This window comes from Mesoplodon densirostris, chromosome 6 (genome assembly GCF_025265405.1).
Source record: "Mesoplodon densirostris isolate mMesDen1 chromosome 6, mMesDen1 primary haplotype, whole genome shotgun sequence".
Taxonomy (NCBI): domain Eukaryota; kingdom Metazoa; phylum Chordata; class Mammalia; order Artiodactyla; family Ziphiidae; genus Mesoplodon; species Mesoplodon densirostris.
This window is the reverse complement of record NC_082666.1, coordinates 84777761-84804233: the sequence shown is the minus strand read 5'-3', so window position 1 is coordinate 84804233 and position 26473 is coordinate 84777761. Positions and strand designations below refer to the sequence as shown.

Sequence of the window (26473 nt, the reverse complement as noted above, 5' to 3'; positions counted from 1 at the left end):
AAAATGAAAGAGAAGGAACCTCTGTTTTCAGCCCTGATGGAAAAATACAGACCAGATATAACTTCCCAATATAAACAACCAAAACACCAGGGGAAAAAAATACACATGAAGTAATGGACAAAAAGGTGGCACAAGAAGGAAGGAAAGGAAGGGAAAGAAAGGGGGACGGGAAGGGGAGGGGAAGGGAAGGGGGAGGGGAAGGGAAGAGAAAGGAAGGGAGGGCTAGAGAGAGAGAAAGAGGGAGAGAAAGAAAGAAAGGGGGGAGAGGGGAGGGAAAGAGAGAGGGAGGGGGAGAGAGAAGGGGAGGGGGAGAGAGAGGAAGAGAGGAAGGAAGGAAGGAAGGGAGGAAGGGAGAGAGGGAGGGAGGGAGGGAGGGAGGAAGAAAGAAAACTCCATCAAGATAAGCCCTAAGATTGTCACCCCATCTTACTGCCTGGAGAGTTTCTGGATTACTGTGTGGAGAAGGAGAAGTCAAACAGAACCCAGTCTGAGTTGAAGAGATAGATATAAGAATGTGGGAAAGCCAATGAGGCTTACTCTAACAGCACATTACATGAGAGAGAAGATACCTGCATGGAGAGGTGAGAGTTACAGAGAGGTAACTCCTGAGACTTTAAGAGTGCCCCCTGTTCTGAAGACTTCAGTACAGTACTGTCTGGCACACGCACGTGAGTACACTGTCTAAGGCTCAGTAAAGATCCATCTGAAAGCTGCAGGCAGAACAATCTCTGGTGCTGACACACAGTTCCTTTTCTAACCAACCAAAGTGGTAAAATCTTGTTTAGTATAAAGGGTACTTTACTAGTGGGGCAAAATTAACCCTAGGCTATGGGCTGCTTGAGTCTCACCTAAAAGGTTTTAAAACAAGCAGTGAAAGGATCACTTTCCAACTAACATAACTGTGTTGGAGAATTAAGTTCAAGAATACATAAAGGGATACAAGTACATCTAAAGCACCTGACGAGGTAAAATTCACCATTTTAAGCAACTGGTAAAAAAATTACTGGACACCCAAAAAGAATTTTAAAATGACTCATTAAAAAATGAATAAAATGAAACAAATCAGAAATGAAACACATGACAGAATTAGTAGGCAAGGATATTAAAACATTTATATAACTATACTTGATATGTTCAAAAGTTAGGGGAAAGACTGAGGATATATAAAAAGACATGGAAATGTAAACAAAAATGCAATTTGAACTTCTAGACATAAAAATACATTGGATGAGATTAAGAACAGATTAGACATTGAAAAGTGAACTTAAAGACATAACAATAGAAACTATCGAAACAGAAACATGGGGGTTGGGGGAAGCTGAAAGAAAAAGTGAACAGAGCATTAGACAGTATAAGTTTAAAGACTCTAATATATACCTACTTGAAGAAGAGAAGAGAGGGGGAAGACAGAAAAAAATATTTGAAGAAACAATGGCAACAATGTTTTCTAAAGTTGATGAAAACTATAAATCCACAAATTCAAGAAGCTTAAAAGACTCAAGTACAAGAAACATGTAGGATTCATTTCAACCAAATTTCTTAAAACTAGTAATAAAAGGAAAAGAATCTTAAAAGTATATAAAAATAAAATCACACATTTCGGAGAACACAGGTTAAGAATAACAGCAGACTCTGGTCAGAAACAATGTAATACAGTCGATAGTGAAATGACATCCTAAAAGTATGGAAAAAATAACTGTCAATCTAAATTTCTACACCCTGTGAAAATAAAAGTGAAGTAAAAGCAAAAATAGTTCACTGACAAATTTCATTAAAGACACAAAATTACTAGAAGAGCTCACTCAAGAAGTGACAGATAATATGAATAGCCCTTAAAGTGAAACTGTGGTTTAAAAACTTAAGAAAAACATTACAAGAAAACTCTATACCAACACCCTTCATGAACATAAATGCAAAAATTATAAATGTGAATTTAGCAAATCAATCCAACAGTATATTAAAAGGTTAATATTTCAAAACCAAATGAGGTTTATCCTGGGAATGCAAGGTTGATTTAACATTTAAAAGTCAATCATTATTTAATATAATAATTAAAACCAATGTAATTCATCATGTTAACAATTTTTTTAAAAGATCCTCTTGATAAACAGAGAAAATCATTTGACAAAATGCAACATTCATTTCTGATTTAAAAACTCTCAGTAAACTAGGAACAGAGGGATCATGAACAACAACAACAAAAAAAACAACTCAAAACATACTCAATGGTCAAAGACTGAATACTTTTCCCCTAAGATTGAGAACAAGATAAAAACATTCACTTTCATAATTTCTATTCAAATTGTACTGGAGATTCTACCCAGTGCAATAAACAAGAAAAAAGAAAATAAGACAATAAACATCAGATTGGAAAGGAAGAAGTAAAAATATTTTTATCTGCAGACATCATAACTATATCTATAAAAAAACTACTAGAATAAATGTATCTAGTAAGGTTGCATAATACAAGTTAATACAAAAACCAAATGTACTTCTACTAGCAAGAAAAAATAAAAAATTAATATTAAAATGCCAATTTAATCAAAATTTCTAAATAAAAATTGAAAACTTGAAGTCTAAAATTTAAATGGAAATGGAAAGGACTTAGGCTAGCCAAAACAAATTTAAAAAAGAACAAAGTGGTACAACTTGTACTACCTGATTTCAAGACTGAGGATAAAGTAGTAATCTAGACAGTGTGGTACTGACAAATAGATCAATGAAACAGATTAGAGACCTCAGACATAAACACACACAGATATGGAGATATGGTCAATTTATTTTTGACAAAAGTGTCAAGGCAATTTAATGGAAAAAGGATAATCCTGGTCAGAACAAATGAATAGCCAAGTGGAAAAAAATGAACCTCAACCCTCACCTTATATCATATACAAAAAGTCATTAAAAATGGTATGTGGTATATACATAGAATAGATTACTACTCAACAACATGTAACTGCATGCAACAACATTAATACACAAAAGTTGACACATACAAAATTATCCTGAGTGAAAGAAGCCAAACTCCATTCTGCACTTCATTCATTTACATAAAATTCTATATTGTGTAACTAATGTACCACAAGAACATATAAGTGGATGCATGGGAATGGGGAGACAGGGGATGAGGAAACTTTTTGGGGTGATAAGTATGTTTATTACTTTGATTGTGATGAAGGTTCATATGTGTATTTTTTGTCAAAATTCATCAACTTTAAATATATGGTTTATTTTACATCAATTTTACCTCAATAAAGGTGTACAAAATTTCTCTCACTGTATTCTCTAATTGAAACAAAAGAATAAATACATACTACAAAGAACTAAAAATATTGAATTTTTTTGTTTTTGTTTTTTTACAAAATAATATTCCAAAAACATTTACAAAATATCCCTATAAAAATTATGAGAAGTACATTCAACAAAATTCTGCAACTGCTCATATTACAGTAGTATAATTACTGATAATGATTATTCTTTTTGCGACTAGCTATATTTCTATTACAGTTTGTATTCTTTTGGTAGTAATTTGCTTTAGTTTTTTTTTTTTAATTAGCATACAAATATACGCAATATGACCTCACAAAAAAATGAATCATTCCGTACCTGCACTGGGGAGCGAATTGTTACCTTCTTACTTCCTTCCACTGCATCAATTTGACAAACAATAGATCTTTCAACTCCAGACTCTCTGTGTCTTACAATGTACAGTCGTCGTCCCACTTTTGTTAAAGGGATTTTATCAGCAGTAGAGTGGTTAGCAGGTGCTAAATTAAATATACATGTTTGAAAGTTTTTAATATAATTCATCATATATTAATTTTAAGTAGACATTTAAAACCAGAAACATCAGATGATTTCTTAAACTTATGAATAATTATCACTGACATCTACACAAAGGGATATTTTAAGAATCCACAATACATACCTACATCATTCATTTAAAACCTTCAAAGAATTTTACCAAAAAAAGCTTTTAATTGAAAAAGAAATCTCACTCAGTAGTTTAACTTAAGACAACAACATAACCTTTTAAAAGTAACTGACTGATGAGAGAAATTACTAGAAAATACAAGAGCACTGTTCTCTGGTTTGCTGTCATAATAACCAGAGCCTAATACATTCAGGCAGTCTTTGGCAACTACCAAGTAGCTGCAATTTTTCAGTTTTCAAGTTTTTCCACCAACCTGTGACACTTTGTGATATCTAAGATTTGATTAAAATTTTACAGTTTTATCTAATATATATATATATACACATATATTGTATTGGGGTGAATTATCTATTTATATAACCTTCTTCCCTACTATCCCATAAAAATGTCAGTTTAAAAACAAACAGAGGTAAAATTGATGAGAATAATTCACGGACAATGCTGGGACAACACCTGAAACCTAGCCACTGTTATGAATCATTTCCTGACTAGGAAAAAGTATTAGCTATCAGTTTTAGTACCCCTCCTCCATGTCTAATTAACCTAATATCCTCCCTTCCATAACTACTTAAATGTCAGAGTGTCAGAAAGTGGTGTCAGTGAGGCTTTGGGACTATTTAATATTTAACTTCCCAATGACTACATACTATGATAATTTAAAAACGTATTTACTTTCACCTCTCATGAAAATGAAAAACTTCTGGGAAACATAAAGGACAAAGGGAAAAAAAACTCTACTTCAATAGGCATAACACAAAAACCATTTACAAACCCCAAAACCATTACCCTGTGCCATTTCATGAACTCAAACCTTATTCTGAATTCGTTCAGTTGCAAAACTGGTGCAATTCTACTGAGTTATACTAAAAGTGATTAAAACAACCACCTATAGCCAAGTCTGTAAATGCTGACTGAGGATGAGATCTAATAATTTTCCTCTCCAAAACATAAAGTAGTAAATTACCATGCTCTAAATAAAACAGTGGCCAAAGAAAGTCAGAATTTGAAATACAAAGATAAAGTGACAACAGCAACCAAAGCCCTGCAAGGAAATAATGAAATTTGCAAAATATTAGAAAGGAGATAAAAAACCTGTGAGATACCACAAATGAGTAAAATGGGATATAAAATGTAACTTAAAAGAAATTAAAGCCCCAGGAAGGTAATTTATCACTTACTAAGAAGAATGAAGAAGAATTTGCTGCTTAGGCTGGTCATTGCATTGAAATGATCATTGTCTTTAGTTCGGATATAATCCATACTTAAACTCTCCTCATTTTTCAATACATATGATTTTGCCATAGGTACGCCGAGTACACTAAAAGAGTCACTTGGTGAAACAGAGATACTAAGTCCAAGAGAATTTAAAATCATAAATGGTGCTAGATCCCTTATGAAGGCAGCTGAAGATCCAGTGGCAGCTTCTGTAAATGCCTAATAAGAAAGAGCTATCATAAATAAAAGAAAATGTAGAAAACTAAACGACAAGCAGAACACTAATGGACATATGACAAATAACTAAGTTAACAAAAAACTTCTTGTTCAATAAAAGAAAAGGGTTAACTCAGACTAGTACACCAACGTTTAAAGTTTCAAGTTACTTTTCTTACCTTGACTAAATTATTTAACATTACAAGGCCACATTTGGATAATGTAATGTTTAGTTGGTCTTTTGAATGGAAAGTGATGACAGTTTTATATTCTGGTACCTTGTAATTTTCTTCTTCAGTACTTGACTCAACAATGGCCTTTTTGGCTTTCTTTTTCATCTAAAATAAAATATAAATTGTAGAAATATGAGAAGAATTTGTTCCTAGGAGCACAACATAACTCATTTTGCAAAGGAAAAGCAAACATTAGGCAAATTCCAATGACAACATTAGAGACAGCAATACATTTTATCAGTTCCACTGCCTTACTTGGAATTACTTGGACATCAGCCAACTAAGGTCGCATTGGATAGAAGCAGTATTGGAAGAAAAACTCTCCTCCTCCTCAGTTATACTAAAATGGCAGGCACAATTTAGAAGGGGAAAAAACCCCTAAAATTACTAAATGCATGGAGCATCTGAATGAAAATTAGAAGCCCATACATCATAGCATGTGGAAATTCAGGGCAAGAAAAGTCGTTTAATCTACTGGTGCTATAAATGCTATAAAGAAACAACAGAAACCTAGGGACTTAAAAAGTCCAACAATAGTTGCAGGACGGTGCCACTAGGACCGAGGGCTCATGTGAATCAATACCACCTACCTCTTTTTAGAACTCACAGGTCTACTGCCTATGTGTATCCTGACCTAACAACCGCCAAATAAGTTCCTTTATCCAAATATTTTATCTGAAATATGTGGAAAATCAAATGTCCTGGTTTAATACAAAAAGCTGGATATGCCAAGCTAGTCACCTTTACTGTTCCTTTAACTGGCTTTAAACCACTGAACATTTGTCTGCAGGCTGACTGAATCATTATTAGGGAGGAGATATGCTAGGAATGCTGCAGTCTCTTGCTTCAGAAGCACAATTTCATCCATCTAAAGGTCCTGATTCATATGATTACATAAATTCACACTGTATTTCAAACAAATAATATTATATATTCTTCGATATATACACCCTTCAGAGATCAAAGAAAACTTGGGATAGACAACAACCTTCAAGAAAATGCTGGCGATATTTTAACATGACGGTTATGTGTGGGGACTCTGAAGCCAGTATTAAATTCCACCTCTTTCAATTTAAAGGTATTATTGCTTTATGGAAGTCCTTTAACTTCCACAGTTTCAGTCCCATCACATGTTAAAATGAAGTTTAAAACTGTATATTCTTCAGAGGTTTGTTGTAAGGGTTAAAGCAAAAGTAGATTATTTAGAACAATGTCTAGTGCATAATAAATGTTACATAATTATTTGTATTAGAAGCCCATGAGGGAATGGCCTTGGGTTTGAAAATTACATTCAGAGGTCAAACAAGGAAGCATGTGGAAAGGCTCATAATGAGATACCTGAACTCTGCTGCGATTAAAATTAAAGTGTGTGTGATGTGGACATCCTCAATATTTGAAAAAAATTTTCAGACTTCAAAAATACCTTGATTCCAAGATTCCATGGTCTAAAATCCTCAGTCTGATCAATTTCTAAGGGTTCAAGCAAAGGCTCCCACACACCAAACATTTCATTGTAATAATGTACCTAGAGAGAAAATTTTTAATTTTTTAAATAAGGCACTCTGATATTTTCTAAAATGACCTTCTATGCTGTTTCCCACCAGCATTCCTTTTGGCTGTGCTATTTCTTCCACGTGAAAACCGTCTACATGCCATTCATTAGTTTCCTCATGCTTTCCCCACTTGGCTAACTTCATGGTCTAGTCGTCACAATTTAATCCAGAAAAAAACTCTCTTTTAGGTATCTTTCCTCGACTTCCAGGCTGGGCTTAACATCGAAAGCTGTGTTCATCTATCAAACACTACTGACATTTTTTAAACATGTCTGTCTACCTCCACTGACTTTTCAAAAGCCCTTGAGGCAAGTAACATATGATTCAATGAGTATGCACTTATTTGAATTCTCTTAACTTCTTGGACATCCTAGATCAAATCCTCTGCAAAATACAGATAATTTTAGCTAAAATTTGGAAAGTTGAAATCTAGTCTGTCAGTTCCACCTCTATTAGTATATAACTCTGTATCAACATAAATATTATAGCAGCTTATAAATGTTCATATTTACTGACTTAGGTAGAGTATCAGATTAGTTTCTACTTGACATCAACTCAATTAATAATTTAAAGCAAAATGTCTCTGGGATGATTCTACGTAGATAAATTCTGAAGCAAAATATATGTTGGTTCAAAGCAAATGTCTTCCATATAACTAAAGGACTCTCACAAAAATCTGAAAGAACTTGGTGGAGTCTCACTCCAGTATAAAGATTCTGCGTTATATAAAAGTATAAGGCATATTTTTCTCATTCTTTATATTACTATTTTAGAAGACATTAAGAAATAGTCTATTATCATTTTAAAGGAAAAAGGATATTCAATTTAATTCTTAAAATTAAGAATTTTTCATCTACTCAACAACTGTCTATTAATATCATCAACTTTAAGATGAATGAAATCAGTTGAAATATAAACTTAATATGGCCATGTACTCTAAAAGTACCATACACATAAAAACAACTATATCAAGGGCATAAATTTGTACACTTTCTTCCAAAAGTTTTGTGAACCAACATCATACTTAGGATAAATTTAATTTAAATGTTTAAGTAAGAGTCCCCAAATAGTCCATGTATATAGCATTATTTGTTATAAAATCTGGAAAAATACTACATATGCTTACTTCTAGCTCAAGCTGACAGTGGAGATTTATTAGGGAACTCCAGTTTTTGCCTTCCCCTGAGAAACGTGATTTTGCCAAAAGCATAGGTACTGTTCGATGACCAATTCCAGCCCCAAGAACTAGAAAAATAGAATCAATGTTCATTCTTATTATCTCTCCTTTGGGTACCAATTCAGTTGTGGGAGCTGTTTTTTCAACTTCATTTGGTTCTTCAAGAAACCACATTTTTAAATTCTTTGTATCCTTCTTTTCCCATAAGTGTGCTGTAGAAGAAACAGTTTCTTGTGGGATGGTTTCCTTTGCTGTATAAAGTGCTGAAGTTATGGTAATCACAGTGTTTATGATAACTGGTGAAACCTAAGGGGAAAAATTTAATAAAAAAATCTACATAAACCACTTTCAAAAATACACACTTCAAAAAACATTAAATATATTTGTAAAGGATCAAGAGGAATTAATATTGAACTAACCTTACTACCAAGAAATAGTAGATACAATTTGCTGCCTACAAAAAAGTTTTTTGATTATCATAACTAATTTCAATAGTTAAATATTTATATGTCGATATTAAACTGATCAACTATACATACTATAAGGATGTTAACTACAGAAGCAGTCAACTGCCAATAACAAAATATATGAAAACATTCATTATAAAATATATATTAAATATCCTTTAAAAATTATGTGTCATAAAAGATTTTCAAAAATAGCTTTTTTTGCTTATTTAACAATTAAAAGAGTTGCTATAATTTCTTATTTCTAAGTTTTATTAATTTTTTCAAAAGGGCACTGACTACATTGTAACTTACCTTCAGTGTCAGGGATTTTACTGATAATTCAATCACTTGTGGATCTGTACTTATCTGAGTAGCTTGATAGAACAAGTCACAAGGCTGCAAAACCTGTGAGAGAAAAACCACTACTATTAAATTAACATGTTCTTAAAATATTTTTATTTAAAGACTTGCCCAGTGATAAGTATGTTAAATAAACAAGTTAGTAAAAATAACTATTTAAAAAATAAGTAAATCAATAAAACTTTCTTAATTATCCTCATTCATTATTTATAAAAAATAGAAAGTACTAACAATATTAGCAACACTATTGATGTAATAAGTAAGTAAAAGAATTTCTTAAATACATGAAAATTCCTCAAAACTTGTATTCTGTATTTTATTTTACAGAAGTCCCTTGGAATCCCTGTGGAATTGGTTCCAGAACATACACACCTGTCCCCTGCCCCCTACCACTCACCCATGGCAGATACTAAAATCCAAGGATGTTCAAGTCCTATATATAAAATGGCATACTGTTCAAAGACAAATACTGTATGATTTCACTTACATGTGTAATATAAAAAATAAAAAACAAACAATATAAATGAACAAATCAAACAAAAGAAACATGTAGATATAGAGAACAGAGGGGAAGGGGTGGGGAACAAAACGGGTAGGGGTCAACTGTATGGTGACCGATGAAAACTAAATTTTTGGTGGTGAGCATACTGTTGTGTATGCAGAAGTAGAAAAATAATATTGCATACATGAAACTTGTATAATGTTATAAGCCAACATTATCTCAAGAAAAAAAAGGCATAGTACAGTCAGCCCTCTGTATCCACAGGTTCTGTATTTGTGGATTCAACTGTGGATTAAATTACTAAAATAAAATTTTATCATGGTATTTTTTCCATTATAAAGTGAAGTAAAATGAATTAATCTATATAGGACAAGCTACAAAAGATGAGAAGAAAAAATTATAAATACATTAGACTTACTAAATAATTCTTAATATAATTATAAATTAACTGAGTTTTCCCTAACTATGGTAAGCATAAATCTGTCCTGTAGCCCCTAGTGACTCACGTTCCTCCAAATGTAAAATATATTCACCACTTCCTAAGGTTCCCTTTTTAATATTTATTTATTTATTTATTTATTTATTTGGCTGCGCCGTATCTTAGTTGTGGCACATGGGATCTTCGCTGTGGCATGAGGGATCTTTTTTTTTAGTTGTGGCATGAAGGATCTTCTGTTACGGCATGCGGGATCTAGTTCCCTGACCAGGGATCCAATCCGGGCCCCCTGCATTGGGAGCGTGGAGTTTTAACCACTGGACCACCAGGGAAGTCCCCCTTCTAAGGTTCCTAATAGTCACCTCCCATCATAGCCCAAAGTCCAAAATCTCATCATCTAAATCTGTATCTCACCACGTAATCAGTTCATCTACATCTCTCATTAATTAAAAATTCTAAAATCTCATCTCTCTCATCAGCTCAAAGTCTAAAATCTAAATCAAGTCCAGATGTTGATGAAGTTCCTGGGTGTAATCTATTAAGTACAACTGCTGGGGCACAATTTCTGTTAAAACTGAAACTAAGATGAGTTGCTTGCTCCCACCACTCCCAACATAGAATGGTGGGACAGGTATAGGATAAGAATTACAGATATTCCAATTCAAATACAAGGCAGAAGGAAGCCACTAGTCCAAAGAAGTTCTGAAATCCAGCCAGATAAATAAATTTCTTGATTAGATTTCAAAGTCTAGGAACAATTCTCTGTGGCTCTCAACTCCACCCTGAGTCATCCTTCCTTTTTTTTTTTAATAAAAGGTTGCACAAATTTGCAGCTGAGTAGTTTTATCATCCTGCTTCTTGCCAGTAGAATTTTGGGGGGGTCCAAGAATCTCTCTTCATTTTGTACTCTCTGTCCCTCTCAGTCCATACTGGCAGTGTTTCTGCTAAAATAATATTCTCAAGAACCTTGAGGGCCTTCTATAGATTTCATGAAGTTTCATTACATTAGACAGAAGCTGCATTCATAGATCTTTTTTAGATAATGATGGGCTCCTGCTCTTATTTTAAGGCTAAGGGTGGATACCCTTATGATTCCTAGAGGCCTTCTGGTTTGATTGAGAAGATCTGTGAAACATACACTGATCTCTTGATAGGGTCCTTTGTGTGACTGAATACTCTATCATTTTTTAATCTGAGGTTCAGCAAAAGGGTATATAATTACATATTCTTTTCTCTATGCTATACTTCTGGCAGTCATTTTTGACTTGTAGCATCTTATGCCATTTGGAAGACTGAGAATTATCAAAGACATTAAGACCTGGTTCTTTCTGTTAACTGTTTTTCCCATAATTTATCTCTCAGCTCCAGCATTTTTCTATAACAATAAGAAACCAGGAAGCACCTTCAAATCAGGCAGCTTGGAAATCTCCTTAACTGTATATCCATGTTTTTCACTTACAAGTTCTGCTTTCCACATAAGTCCAAGACTCAATTTTGCAAAGCCTTCTGTCACTACATGTCAAGCCATCCCCCTATTTACAATAACATGTCCTTTACCCTCCTTCTGAGCCCTCACTGGCAGCATTCTTAATGACCATATTTCTACCAAGATACTGTTCAACACAATTTAAGCTTTCTCTATCATTCTCTTCAAAATTCCTTTAGTTTCTACATACCTCTGCTTACTGCCCAGTTCCAAAGCTGCTCCCACATTTTAAATAATTGCTACAACAGCATATTACTTCTATATAAAAATCTGTATTTGTTTCTATTGCTGCATAACAAATCACCACAAATTTAGTAGCTCAGAACAACATAAATTTATTATTTCCCCATTTTCATGGGTCAGGAATTTCACTGAAATCAAACGTCAGTGTGCTGAGTTCTCATCTGGAGGCTTGACTAGGTAAAGATTTGTTCCCACACTCCTTCAGGCTGCTGGTAGAATTTATTTCTTTGTGACCCTAGGGTTGAGATTTCCATTTGCTTGCTCGCATTTGGCTAGGCATAACTTTGTACTCCTACTAGTCCCTCATAGGCTCCTGACATGTGGCCTTATTTACTGAATACATGGCAGTTAGCTCCTTCAAGGCCGGGAGGAAAGCATCTCTTTGATGTTTCACCATTTTTTTAATTAGGTTAGGCCCATCTGGAATCTCTCTTTGGTAACCTCAACGTTAGGCAATTAGTAACCTAATTATATTCACTGGTCCTGTCCACATTCAAGGGGAGGAGACCATACTGGACACATGATACAGGGGGTAGAAATCTTGGAGGCCATCTTCAATTCTGCTTACACTAAGGATGAAAAATAAATCAGAAAAAAATGACATCTAAACTTATTTCTCCAAAAAAAAAGCACATTAACATCTATCATTATCCTAATAAATCAGCAAGATCAACTGGTACATGACTTAAATAATAAGTATATTATTTCTTTAAACTCCAGGGACAGGAAATTATAACCACATTACAATACAAAATCTAAGATTTTCAACATAAAATTTGTGCTATTTCTTCATTTTAGAGAAGGCAAAAAAAATACTATGATAAATACATATAAAATTTCTCTATGACTTGGAAATTTTTAATTGGCTTTTTTAAATATCTCCTTCCCAAAATAAATATAAAGGTATGCTTTGATTCTTACCCAATTCCTACATTTTCAAGTCTAGTTAAGCTACTTAGGATTAAAAATGCAGCTGGTCCTTAACAGTAAACACGTTCATGCCAAGACTACATTATATGGTCAAGTTTTCCATAATACAATCCATACAGACCAATTTAATAGTGTGGAAACATTTCTTAAAATGGAATTATTTTCCTACTAGTATTATTTTATTGTCTCCAACTATATCCATTGTGATTTTATTGCTGTTTCTATCATTTTTTTCTCCTTCTTACCCTCAACTCTCACTACCAGTCTTAAATGATTTTTACTATTGAAGCATTCCTTTCCTGAGGATACTGCTTCCCCTTCAGAGAAGCAATCTTAGGCTATCTAACATCTAAGAGCCTACAAGAGCTGACTATAAATTTCCTATTTTACAACAGTATCTTGGTGGTGGGAAGGACTATTCCAAGCTTAGGACCACTAAATACTAACAAAAAGAAAAAAAAGAAAAAAAAGGCAGAGTATGAGTATGGATGCTCGTATGTGAGTAGGTGTGGGATGGGAACTTGTGCTCTCTGGAACCCAGGTTCTCTGCATATGCTATCCCTTTGTGCTGAAACACACTCCTGTGACTCCTCTATCCCAGTTTAACTAGCTAATACTTAATCATCCTCCAGGCATCAGCATATATGTCATTTCTACTGAGAAGTCTCCCTCACCTATTACTCCAGAACAGTTATAGTCTTCTATTACAGAATCCTAATTAGCAAACAGAATATAAGGACAAGTTAAAATATCCTCAAATTTAGGATTAACCCATAAATGTAAGACTAGTATGCCACAGGAAAAACTATCAATGTAATTTACCATAAGAGTAGTAAAAACTATTGTAGTTTTTTCAAGAGATGGCAGTAAGTACTCAATAAAATTCTAGTTATTCATGATTAAGATTATTTCAAAATTAGATATGTAATATTTCTCAACACACTAAAGGTTTTATATTTAAATTATAAGCAAGTATTAAAACTATAGTAATATTACCTCACTTAATGGGAATACAATGAGGATGAATCTTTATTGCCATTCAAGAATGTGACTTTTGCAGATGAGTTTTAGTAAATCTAACATCAATAAAAATATTAGTACAGGTAACAAGTTTAGAAAAGTTAGAGTATAAGATAAATTCATGAAAAAAGCTGACAACCATTTACAGTAGACATAAAATAAATTAAATATCTGGATCATGATTCAGATATTTTTAAAAAAGGTTTAAAACAATTCTACAGGATTTAAGAATTTATTCAAAAATTATTATAAAATCCTAATGGGTGAAAGAGACATAAGTAAATGTATACTCTACAGGTAAAAAAGATTAGGATATTCCATATGTTAATAATTGTAAAAATTTAGGGTCATGTATTCTTTGAAAATTAAATTCTAATAAAAAATGCTCATATACCACACTCCACATACATTTTTTAAAAGTTCGTGAATCTTTAATAAACATGTGCATGTGTCTTTTTGAATTATGGTTTTCTCTAGGTATATGCCCAGTAGTGGGATTGCTGGGTCATATGGTAATTCTGTTTTTAGTTTTTTAAGGAACCTCCATACTGTTCTCCATAGTGGTTGTATCAATTTACATTACCACCAACAGTGCAAGAAGGTTCCCTTTTCTCCACACCCTCTCCAGCATTTGTTTGTAGACTTTTTGATGACGTCCATTCTAACCAGTGTGAGGTGATACCTTACTGTAGTTTTGATTTGCATTTCTCTAATAATTAGTGATGCTAGCATCTATTCATGTGCATGCACCCCAAGGTTCACTGCAGCACTATTTACAATAGCCAGGTCATGGAAGCAACCTAAATGCCCATCAAAAGACGAATGGATAAAGAAGATGTGGTACACACATACAATGGAATTTTACTCAGCCATAAAAAGGAATGAAATTGGGTCATTTGTAGAGACGTGGATGGACCTAGAGACTGTTGTACAGAGTGAAGTAAGTCAGAAAGAGAAAAACAAATATCGTATATTAATGCATACATGTGGAACCTAGAAAAATGGTACAGATGAACCAGTTTGCAGGGCAGAAATAGAGACACAGATGTAGAGAACAAACATATGGACACCAAGGGGGGGAAGTGGTGGGGGGTGGTGATGGTGGTATGATGAATTGGGAGATTGGGATTGCCATGTATACACTGATATGTATAAAATAGATAACTAATAAGAACCTGCTGTATAGAAAAAAATTAAGTAAAATTCAAAAACAAGAAACTATTTTCTAATATAAATGACTATGATACCAATTAAAGTTCAACTAATTGCAACTTATCAAAATGTATGTGGCTAAAACAGCTACCTGGCCATAAATATCCTTCTTAAAATTCCCAATAATCATAGATGTTTCCCTTATATGGTTGTCCAGCTAAGGATCTCCTTTTTTAGACTTCTATTTCCATCTGTGAAGGAAGAAACTTGTGACCAAGCAATAATCCACCTACCAGTTGAAAAGTCATGTTAAAAAAAAGTCTGCGTGATATATAAGAAAGAAATTGGAACATTCTCTAACACCATATACAAAAATAAACTCAAAATGGACTAAAGACCTAAATGTAAGATGATACTATAAAACTCCTAGAAGAAAACATAGGCAGAGACCTTTGGCATAAACTGCAACAATATTTTTTAGGATCCCTCTCATGAAGGAAATAAAAGCAAAAATAAACAAATGGGACCTAACTAAAGTTAAAAGCTTTTGCACAGCAAAGGAAACCATTGACAAAATGAAAAGAAAACCTACCAAATGGGAGAAAATATTTGCAAGTGATATGACCAATAAAGGGTTAATATCCAAAATACAGAAACAGCTCATACAGCTCAACATCAAAAAACCAAACAATCAGATTAAAAAATGGGCAGAAGAACTGAATAGACATTTTTCCAAAGAGGACATGCAGATGACCAACAGGCACACAAAAAGATGCTCAACATAGCTAATCATCAGAGAAATGCAAATCAAAACCACAGTGAGGCATTACCTCACACCTGTCAGAATGGCTATCATCAAAAAGAACACAAAATACAGGGCTTCCCTGGTGGCGCACTGGTTGAGAGTTCGCCTGCCGATGCAGGGGACACGGGTTCGTGCCCTGGTCCGGGAAGATCCCATATGCTGTGGAGTGGCTGGGCCCATGAGCCAAGGCCACTGAGCCTGCGCGTCCGGAGCCTGTGCTCCACAATGGGAGAGGCCACAACAGTGAGAGGCCTGCGTACTGCCAAAAAAAAAAAAAAAAAAAAAAAGAACACAAAATACAAATGTTGGCGAGCATGTGGAGAAAAGGGAACCCTTGTACACTGTTGGTGGGAATGTAAATTAGTGCAACCACTGTGGAAGACAGTATGGAAGTTTCTTAAAAAATTGAAAACAGAACTACCATATGACCTAGCAATTTCACTCCTGGGTAATAGCCAAAAAACCCAAAAACCCAAATTCAAAAAGATACATGGACCTCAATGTTCATAGCAGCATTATTTACAATTGCCAAGATATGGAAGTAACCTTAGTGGCCATCAACAGAAGAATGGATCAAGAAGATGTGCGGTGTGTACACACACACACACACACACACAAAGGAATAATACCACTCTGTCATGAAAAAGAATAAAAATTTGCCATCTGCAGAAACATGGATGGATTTGGAGGGCATTATGCTAAGTGAAATAAGTCACACAGAGAAAGACAAAGATTGTACGGTATTCACATGTAGAATCTAAAAAATAAAATAAACTGGTGAATATAACAAGAAAGAAGCAGACTCATATTCTAGTGGTTACCAGTGGGGAGAGGGAAGCAGGGAGAAGGGCAATATAGGGGTAGGGGAATATGAGGTACAAACTATGAGTTATAAAATAAGCTACAAGGATATACTGTACAACACAGGGAATATAGCCAATATTTATAATAACTATAAATGGGGTATAACCTTTAAAAATTGTGAATCACTATATTATACACCTGTAACTTATGTAATATTGTACAGTAACTATGCTTCAATTTAAAAAAAAGTCTGCTTGAAACTATAAGCATGCTACCAAGGCAACCTTGCAAAGTCCCTAAGGAAAAAAACAGGAGCAGAGAAGTTATCTCAAAACTTCATGGTAGTTTACCTTCTAGTTATTTGTGAAGTTCTTTAGACAGACAGACAGACACACACACACACACACTAAGCAGAAGGCTATTGCTAAGTAGAGTGAAATGGTCAGCAATTTCAGAATGATATGGAGAATGGGGCTGAAAAGAAAAAAAACAATTTCAGAATCTGCCAAAAATGGGCTTTAATATGGGCCCTAGTAAGTACTCCTGGCTGTCAGATGGGACACTGAGAGAAATACTATATACTAGTGGATATGAACCAGGAGTAAACAAGGCTTTACAACAACTGCAACCCAGCCTCCAATAAGTTTAATTCCTACTAGATAAAGGTAAATTGTCCCCAGTCTAGATGTCTAACAAAGAGCAAGTGAAACCCTCCTTACAGGAAGAAAATAATCAGTGAAACCTCTATAACATTTCATTATACTGTCTGGCATTCAATAATAAAGTATCTGATATATGAAGAAACAAAACCTAAAGAGAAAACAGAAATAAACAGAGATGACTCAATGATTGGCATTATCAAGAACAAACTTTAAAGTAATTTTGACTAATATGTAAAAAAATGAATGACAGAGGGGTCTATAAAAAGAAATTATATAACTTAAAAATGCAATACTAGAAATTAAGGACTTGATAATAATGTTTAATAGCACATTAGACAAAACAGAAGACAGAATTAGGAAAAAAATTAGGAAAATTAGGAAAAAACATCCAGTGTGAAGTATGGAACAATATGAATGGAGAATAAAGAAATGCGCTTAAGTGACATATGGAATATGACTAAAATGTCTAACAAGAAACTGAGAGTCAAAGAAGGGAAGGAGAGAGAATATGTGACATAGAAGCAATATCTAATGAGATAATGACGAAGAATTTTCTAAACCTACGAAATACACAAAGCTACAGATTCAAGAAGTACCACAGGCTCCAAAAGAATAAATATAAAGCACATCTAGACATACCATGAAAGTTTTAAATGTACATAGCTACCAATTTAAAACTTTATATCCAGCAAAATTATCCTTCAAAAGAGAAAGCAAAATAAAGACATTTCCACACAAAAACTGAGAGTATCTGCCACCAAGAGACCACATTAAAATAAATACTAAAAGGAGCTTTTCAAAAAAATAAAAAATAAATAAAATAAAATAAAAGGAGCTTTTCAGGAAGAAAGAAAATGATTCCAGATGTAAACATGGAGATGTAGGAAGAAGTAAAAAATAATAGTAACAGATTATATGTGGGTAAATATAAATGAATATTGACTGCAACAAAAACAAAAATACCCTGTAGATTCTAAATATATAATGAATTAAAATCTATGACTACTATTACAAAATGGTAGAAGAGGATTTAAAGCATTCTGAAAGCTTTAAAAGTGGTAAAAACATTTATATTAGACTTTACTAAGTCTAGAATGCATGTTATAATATCCAGGATAATGACTACAAGAACAGAAAAAGAATATATAACTAATAAGCTAATAAAGGGGAAAAACAGAAAAATTTAAAAGCCCTATTAATCCCCCATAAAGAACAATACAAAGAAAATAACAGAACTTAAAACATATGGAACAAATAGTATGAATAGTAGGTCACAGATTTAAAACCAATTACAGTACAGGAGTTACAGTGTGTAAATGCACTAAATATCTTAATTAAAAGACTCAACTATGAAAAACAAATAAATATGCTGCTTACAAAACACCACAGCTTAAACATAAGGAAACTGAAAGGTTAAAAGTAAAAGGATAAGAAAAGATATACCATGCAAATACCACAAAGAAGCTGGAATAGGTATACTAATAGTAGGTAAGTAGAATTTAGAAATCATTTCCAGAGATAAAGAAGACATTTTAATAAAATGGTCAAATCTACCAGCAAGATTTAATACAGAATGTGTACATATTTAAATGATCTAGCTTCAAAATATATAAAGCAAATATTGACAAAACTAAACATAAAATAGCTAAATTCACAATGAAAATAGATTTTAATAGATCTCTTTCAATAAACTGATAAAATGGACAGGGAAAAAAAAGGCTCTAAGAATACAGCAGATCTGAACAATATTATGGACAAAATCTATCTAAATAGAATGCTATTCCTCAAACAACATAACACACTTTTTCCCCAGTGGACATTCAATATTCATAAAAACAAAATTAACCATATTCTGGGCCATAAGATAAGTCTCAACAAACTTCAAAGAATTAAAATCAGAATATGTTAATAGACCACAGTGATATCAAGGTAGAAATCAACAATAAAGAGACAACCAGAAACCCCCTAAATATTTGGAAATTAAGCAAAACCCTTCTAATCCATGCATAAAAAATAAAAATGAGGAAGTATTTTTAACAGAATAAAAATACAACATATCAACCCTAGTAGCTGTGCTTGGAGGAAAAATTATTCTCTTAAAAGGCATATGCTGGGAATAAAAAAGACAGAATATCAATTATCTAAGCATCCATTAAGAAGTTAGAAAAATTACAGCAATTTAACCCAAATAAAATATAAAAAAACAACACAACAACAATAATAAAACAGAAAACAAATGTATAATGAAGGGAATCAAGCAAGTGACATTTTGGTCTTTAGAAAGACTGCCTTTGTTGGGCTCCCTTAAAACTGTGTGCTGACATATTACTAAATTCTGCCCAAAAGGATGTGAGCAGAAGTGGTATGTGCAACTTCTGGGCAGTGCTCTTAGAATGGGCATCCCTTTTTGCCTTCATGCTCTCTCCTTACCACCACCACTCACCCCCAGCAACCTGCAAGGCAGGTACATTGTGAACTATCTTTGAACAAGCAGATTAAGTTACAGCCTACGAATAGTGGAACAAGATGGAAAGAGCCTGGTTCCCCTACATTACACCAGAGCCATTAAACTGAGTCATTATTCCATGTTTCTAGGAAGAATACTTAGTTCTACCATGCATTAGCTACCTTTTGGAGGGGGGACCTCTTGTTACAGCAGCCTAATTAATATCCTAATACAAAATTTCATACCTAAAAATTGGCACTACTGCAACAAAGTAAAAAGTATCTGTGACTGATTTAACAACTGGATAGACAAGGGATATATCAAAATACAAAGCTGATAATTCTAACAATGCTACAGCAAAATATTTGGTAAAACTACTACTGGTGGTACCTAGGAAGACAGACCATGTTCTTAACAACAACAACAAAAATGCCTAAAATTTTAGCTAGACAGGTCTGGCTAGAATCTTGATGTGTATTAGCTCCTTCTTTCTATTGTTTGCGAAGGCCTATAAGAGAAGGGAAAACACTGAGGAGAGCCAAGCTCTAAAGAGGAAACTCAGCAAGAAATAAGGCTGTGGCTGCTATTCTTTCTCTGGAAATTTTTGCTAAGATCAGACACGGGAGCCAAAAAAAAAAAAGATAACAGATGTGGCTATCCCCCTCCCCCAAACCTACTGTTAAAGTAGCCTTTATAAGTCAGGATGAAGGGAGGATAGGCAGATGACAGATTAGTAAATAAAACGAGAGTTCTATAGCCAAAAAAAACACCCTGTAAATAAATAGTAGCTTTGGATATTAAGGTTACTTACAAATGGAACCACCGAGATGGCAAACTAAACGTTTAACTAAGGACTGCCAAAGAGACCAATATCTGGCATACAAAAGCTTGTTATTATTAAAACTGCTAAAACAATCTCCAAGTAATAAACTCAACAGGAAGTAAGCTGTGAAAACAGTGCAGTTCCCAAAAAAGAAAACAGCCACTTCAGATGTGTTTACAGTGGATAATGATTAAAAAAAAAAAAACAAAAAAAACTCTCAGAGGGGAAAGCCAGAGCCATGTGAGAAAATGAGGACAGTGTTCTTTCAAGAGAAAAAAAATCAAAGACTCCAACACGGGCTATCCAAGGAATTTACTCCACTGCTGGAGCTTAAAGTTTTCACAATTCCACTCAGCAGGATATGATAATTGTTATGAATCAATGACCGCCAAGTGTTTCCCATTCTTTCTTTTTCTGAATGCGTTTTTAAATTGCAATTATCCTGTCCTTACACCACTGTTATACTAGTGGTTGTGTAGATAGTGGTGAAGTGTGTGCCTGTTGAAAAGTGGTAACTTATTTGTCTAGTACTTAATATACTGCCAGATCAAAAGAAGTCACACGCAGACTCAACAGAGAAAACTGTCACCTAAAGATCTTGAACTCTGAGCTGAGATTTTATCCCTTGAGGAAGAAGTGAATATGTTCTATGGGTGAGAAAAGACAAGTATGGATTATCTGTATAAACAAAGGAAGAAACCTTTGAGTGGACTGTAAGAAGACCCTCTAGTTGCCACCTGTTATCTGTTCTCCTTTTCTTCCACAGTAACAGAAGTTTCATCTGACCATAACAAAGCTCAGAAAAGAGACCACATTCTCCAACCTTTTTTGAAGGTAAGGGTGGTCATACAGCTACATTCAAGCCAAAAGACTGTGAATAGAAAAAATACATGTAAAATATCTACGTATAACCTAAAAGAGAATCAGTATGCCCTCCATTTTTTATTTCTTCTCTTTGCTTAGAGGTGAGCCATCAGCCTTGGAAACTAGGGAAACAGTCTCTCCTATATCCTAACCAATACATAGGTATTTACTTTTAACAAAATTACATCTTATATTTCTATGTTGTGAATACTTAGAATATTTATACTTCTATTACTCCTGTAGGAGCCTAAATATTTTTATAAGCATTTTATATGAGTACTAGGGGTCAGATAGTTAACTTGAAAAGACGTCTTTGAAGAAATGAATTTTACTCAGTTATGAAGAGGAGGAAGGCCAAGAGGATATTAGAGAATAAAATACAAATGTGAAGTATGTCAAAACAAATGGCTGATGGTACAAATAAGCCATATGGAGAAAAGCAAAAAACGTGTCTGAGCAAAAATGTCTAGATGGGAGAAAAAAATTAAAAATCATAAAACTGAAACAGCACCAGAAACAATTGGTAGAAAGTCTTAAAGGCCTAAAAGCAGTGTGGAATTGATATGGTTAGAAAGTCAGAGTAAAGTCTTCACTGAGAAGTGTCTAGATGCAAGCAACTTCTTAGTGAGACTATCTCCACAAACACATAAAACAGTAAGGAACAACTGGAAAAATGAAAAAGAGTTTCAAAGCTGGTGTAATAATAATCTACATTAGGCTCTACAAGCAGAAAGAAAGGTATTTTACAGAGTAAGGTTGGAAACTATGTAGGCACTTTCTTAAATGACATACACTAAATACAAAATAGTTTACAATTAAGCTGATAAGTAAATAGTAAACTCACAGTAGTGATTTTTCCTTTTCTCTTGACTGGAAGAAATGGGCATGCTCTCACTTGGAGATCTTTAATGGCAGCGGTCATTGTATTATTTTCAAAGTCACCTTGCCAACAAATCTCACACTGTGTTGTAAGGACTAAGGCAGGAGCATCATTTCTTGTCATATCAGCCACAAACACAATTTCAGGATTTTTAATAATAATATTAATTTCCCACTTCTCTGATTGCTGTACAAGTACTAAAATAGAAATAAAAACAATGTTTTAAAATAGGTATAAATCTTTCTTATATACATTACTTATGAAAAATTATCATTTATAGGAAAATGTTACTTTCATTCTAAGTAAAAAGTAAAATAAAAGAATCTTAGGTCCTAAAGGAATTTACTGCAACTCTCCTGGTATAAGATTTAAAGAAGGTATAGCCATAAGAATATTTCAAAATGTAGGGAAAAATCTCCACTATTTAATGGCAGAGCTGGAAATAAATCTAGTTTCTAACTCTCAGCTTGACACTCTTTCTACTATACCACAATGAATGAAATATGTAAAAGATAATAGAAAATTATAAATATTGAATATAATAAGAATAAAAGAGGACTTTAAGTTAAAATACTATCTTTAATTATGAAAAGGAGTGGCTGTTTCATTATTCTCTCTCCGTTTTCTTCCAACGAATTCTTTCAAATTACTGTCTTCAAAGAAGTACAGTTACTTATTTTAATATAGGTCTCATAATTTTTGAACCCAATACATATTTACACCTTGAAAAATATGCAAACTGTACATCTTATCAGAAAACACATTTAAGTTTTCCTTTTACCTCTGAAAAATAAAGATTTTTAACTTATTAATCCACTTAACCTCATCATCTAGAAGGCTAATCAAGGTAAGTGCTATTATAGCACTTCAATAATACAGATATTAAATGTTTTAGCCAATAACTAACCTTCTTCTTTAGCAGGCCATGTTTGAACACTGGTTTCTACAGCAGTGCCTGTAGTGTAGGCCTCAAGAAAGACATTTGCAACTGTCAGCAGAAATTCCACACTTGCACAAATATACATTTCTTGAAGGACTAAATCAGCCACCCAACCGTCTCTGACTCTCCTATACCTTATATCCATCATGTCCTTTTTGTCAAACCCAACTGTTAGTCCTATCATTCTGAAAAACACAACAATAACAATTCCTATGAGTATCTTACAAATAATCAAACACACCAGTAAAACTCAAAGACCTCTTATCCCTTTCACTGACAGCAAACCAGCATTCTGAAGTCATTTCTCTTAGTAAGATCACAAAGTACTCCAAATAATAAACTTACAGACTTTGGGGGCTCAAAAATTAGGAAGTATATCCTTAAGAAATTATCAGAATTTTGAATCTCAGCATATTTTTTTCTCAATTTTTCATATATTTCCCATTACAATTTGCATTGATTAATAATTTAGATAATACAGATTAATTTAAAAACCGATTTAATTACACTGATTATTTCTATATAACTCATCAATCAACCATTCAGCAAGAACAGCACATAACCAGGGCATTTCAAATGTTGGCTTAAAACTATGGATTCAACTGCATTGAAGCTCTGAAGATTTTAGTAAATACCCAGAAAATGAACATGCAACTTTGGGAGTAAGTTCTGTAAAATATACCAACCATTTCTCAAGTAAAAACTTAGAACACTATTACCTAGGAGTTGCCTTCTTGACATGAGGCCTTTTGTCATCTAAAATACAGTTTTTTAATGAGAAGGAAGAAAATGTTGAGTCATCTGTATACATTTTTAAAGTACTTATAATATTCTCCAACTTAAATTCAGCAAGTTTCAGAGAAGGATCACGAATATCTGTAAAGGAAGTCTGTGGAAGAGGAAATCAATAAAAATTTTACACAAAAACAAATTTAAAACATATTTTAAGACATGAAATACCATATTCTCTATCTCCAAAGAGCTCATAATGAAAGGCATGAAAAATATTAACTTTAAAATTTTATTTTTCATATCACTGGCTATAGGAAAGACAACTCATTTTAAAAGGCAAATAGTTAAAATTATTTTATTATTAAAGTGAAAAGATCAACAATTTTTCTCAGAGGAACAGATATTCCAAAATATAGGAAACAAGAGAATATATATTCTTTCTTCTTCAGCTTACCTGTTTAGGACCTGGACTATACAGTACCATGGTGAGATAATCAGTTCTGAAACTCATATTTAGTGTTGTCTTAACTTGGGAAGCATGTGAATGTACTTCTACCACAGCAGCTGTCACTACAGTTGTTCCTTGGAAAAATTAAATTTATTGGACAAAAGAAGAAAGTCAGGAATGGTAGAACTCATTAAAACAGACCTAAACTAGATTTAACATAAGTATTAAATAAATGGGTATAGTATAATGTTTTTCCAAAAAATTTAAAAATTCTGATGTTGAACTCACTAACTCCTGGCTTAGCATTCTTTACATAATAACCTGAGAGTATTAATTAAACTCTTGGTTTACTTTTAATAAACTCTTGGTTTAATTTTTGTAAAACAAGAATAAAAGAACTAACCACTGGGTTTGTTTTGGAGATTAAGCAAAACAGCATGTGTAAAATGCATACTAGAGTACCTGCTATATGTGTTTGGTATTTAAATTTTACTTCAAAATCTAAAACCAAACAAGATACTTTAGATGACATTTAAAAAATTGTTCCACTAAACAAAAGGATCCAAAATTCAATCTTTTCTACGTTTTATATTTTGGGACAAGGTATTATAATATACATGGTACATATTAAATGGACATATAATAAAAACATAGCAATTCCTAATTCTCATTCTACTAGACTCCAGAGACAAGGACCACCATTCCAGGTAACTTATTTTTTAATTTAGGTAAAATTTACATCCGTGAAATGTATAGATCTTATCTGAAACATTTAATGAGATTTGATAAATATATACCTCCATGTCACCAACACTCCAATTAAGATACTGAACATTCACATCACTCCACAAAGTTCCCTTACACCCCTTTCCCAGTCTATCGCAACCTCCCTACCATTCTAATTTCAATCACCTTAGATTAGTTTTGTTGGTTCTTAAATTCTGTATAAATGCAGTAAGATATATCATACCCTTTCATGTTTAGTTTCTTTCAGTTAATATTTCTGAGATTCACCCATGTTACTGTATGTGTCAGTAGCTCATTCTTTATGTACTCCGAAAATGCACTGCATGAAAATAAAGTTTATCCATCCTAGTGCTGATGAACATATGGGTTATTTCCGGATTTAAGCTATTATGAATAAATCTGTTGTAAATATTCCTAAATAAGTCATTTTGTGTATATATGCACTTATTTTGGGGTGCAGTGGGAGTAAATACTTAGGCTTATAATTGTTATAGGGTAGGTATACATGAACTGCCTAACTTTGTCAAAAGTAGTTATACTATTTCACTTTCCTAAGAGCCACATGTGAGAGTTTCAGCTGTTTCACATTCTCATCAACATTTGGTGTTGTCAGTCTTTTAAACTTTAGTCTGGTAAAAGGAAGTCTTCCTGATAAATAACTATGTTAGCACCTTATCATGTGCTTACTGTTCATTTAACCTATCTTCCTTTCTAAAGTATCCAAATCTTTTGGTCATTTGTTTTTTTAAAAGTTACTAATTTCAAGGAGTTCTGTATTCTAGATATAAGAACAAGGTCACATAAAGGCATCTTGAATATTTCATCTAGTCTAAAGCCCAATCTTTCACGATCTTGATACTATCAGTTTTTTCCCCCTTTTTAAAAATTAATTAATATTTTTTTGGCTGTGTTGGGTCTTCCTTGCTGCAGCGGGCTTTCTCTAGCTGTGGTGAGCAGGAGCTCCTCTTCGCTGCGGTGCACGGGCTTCTCATTGTGGTGGCTTCTCTTGTTGCGGATCGCAGGCTCTAGGGGCATGGCCTTCATTAGTTGTGGTGCGTGGGCTCAGTAGTTGTGGTTCGCGGGCTCTAGAGTGCAGGCTCAGTAGTTGTGGTGCATGGGCTTGGTTGCTCTGCAGCATGTGGAATCTTCCCGGACCACGGCTTGAACCCATGTCGCTGACACTGGCAAGCGGATTCGTAAGCACTGTGCCACGAGGGAAGTCCCTGACACTATCTTTTGATGAGCAGAAGTTTAACATTTTGACGAGGTCTACTTTATAAAGTTTTTCTTTTATGGTTAGTGCTTTTTTATCTATCCAAGAAATCTTTGGCTATCCCATGAAGATATTCTTTCATGTTCCTTCTTCTAGAAGTTTAAAAGTTTTAGCTTTCAAATATATGCCTTTCATCCATCTCA

General features: G+C 33.6%; 1 protein-coding gene across 3 annotated transcripts in view; it reads right to left on the bottom strand.

Annotated features, from left to right (window-relative positions):
• VPS13A (vacuolar protein sorting 13 homolog A) overlaps positions 1 to 26473 on the bottom strand; it is a 257157-nt gene that overhangs the window by 74816 nt on the left and 155868 nt on the right. For all 3 annotated transcript variants that reach the window (XM_060102349.1, XM_060102347.1, XM_060102348.1), the window contains 10 exons: positions 24317 to 24444; positions 23850 to 24019; positions 23098 to 23315; positions 22155 to 22387; positions 9090 to 9182; positions 8278 to 8634; positions 7022 to 7123; positions 5545 to 5703; positions 5113 to 5368; positions 3607 to 3767 (listed from right to left, as the gene is read on the bottom strand). In XM_060102349.1, the coding sequence (XP_059958332.1) occupies positions 3607 to 3767; positions 5113 to 5368; positions 5545 to 5703; positions 7022 to 7123; positions 8278 to 8634; positions 9090 to 9182; positions 22155 to 22387; positions 23098 to 23315; positions 23850 to 24019; positions 24317 to 24444 (1877 nt within the window). The remainder of the gene's footprint in view (positions 1 to 3606; positions 3768 to 5112; positions 5369 to 5544; positions 5704 to 7021; positions 7124 to 8277; positions 8635 to 9089; positions 9183 to 22154; positions 22388 to 23097; positions 23316 to 23849; positions 24020 to 24316; positions 24445 to 26473) is intronic.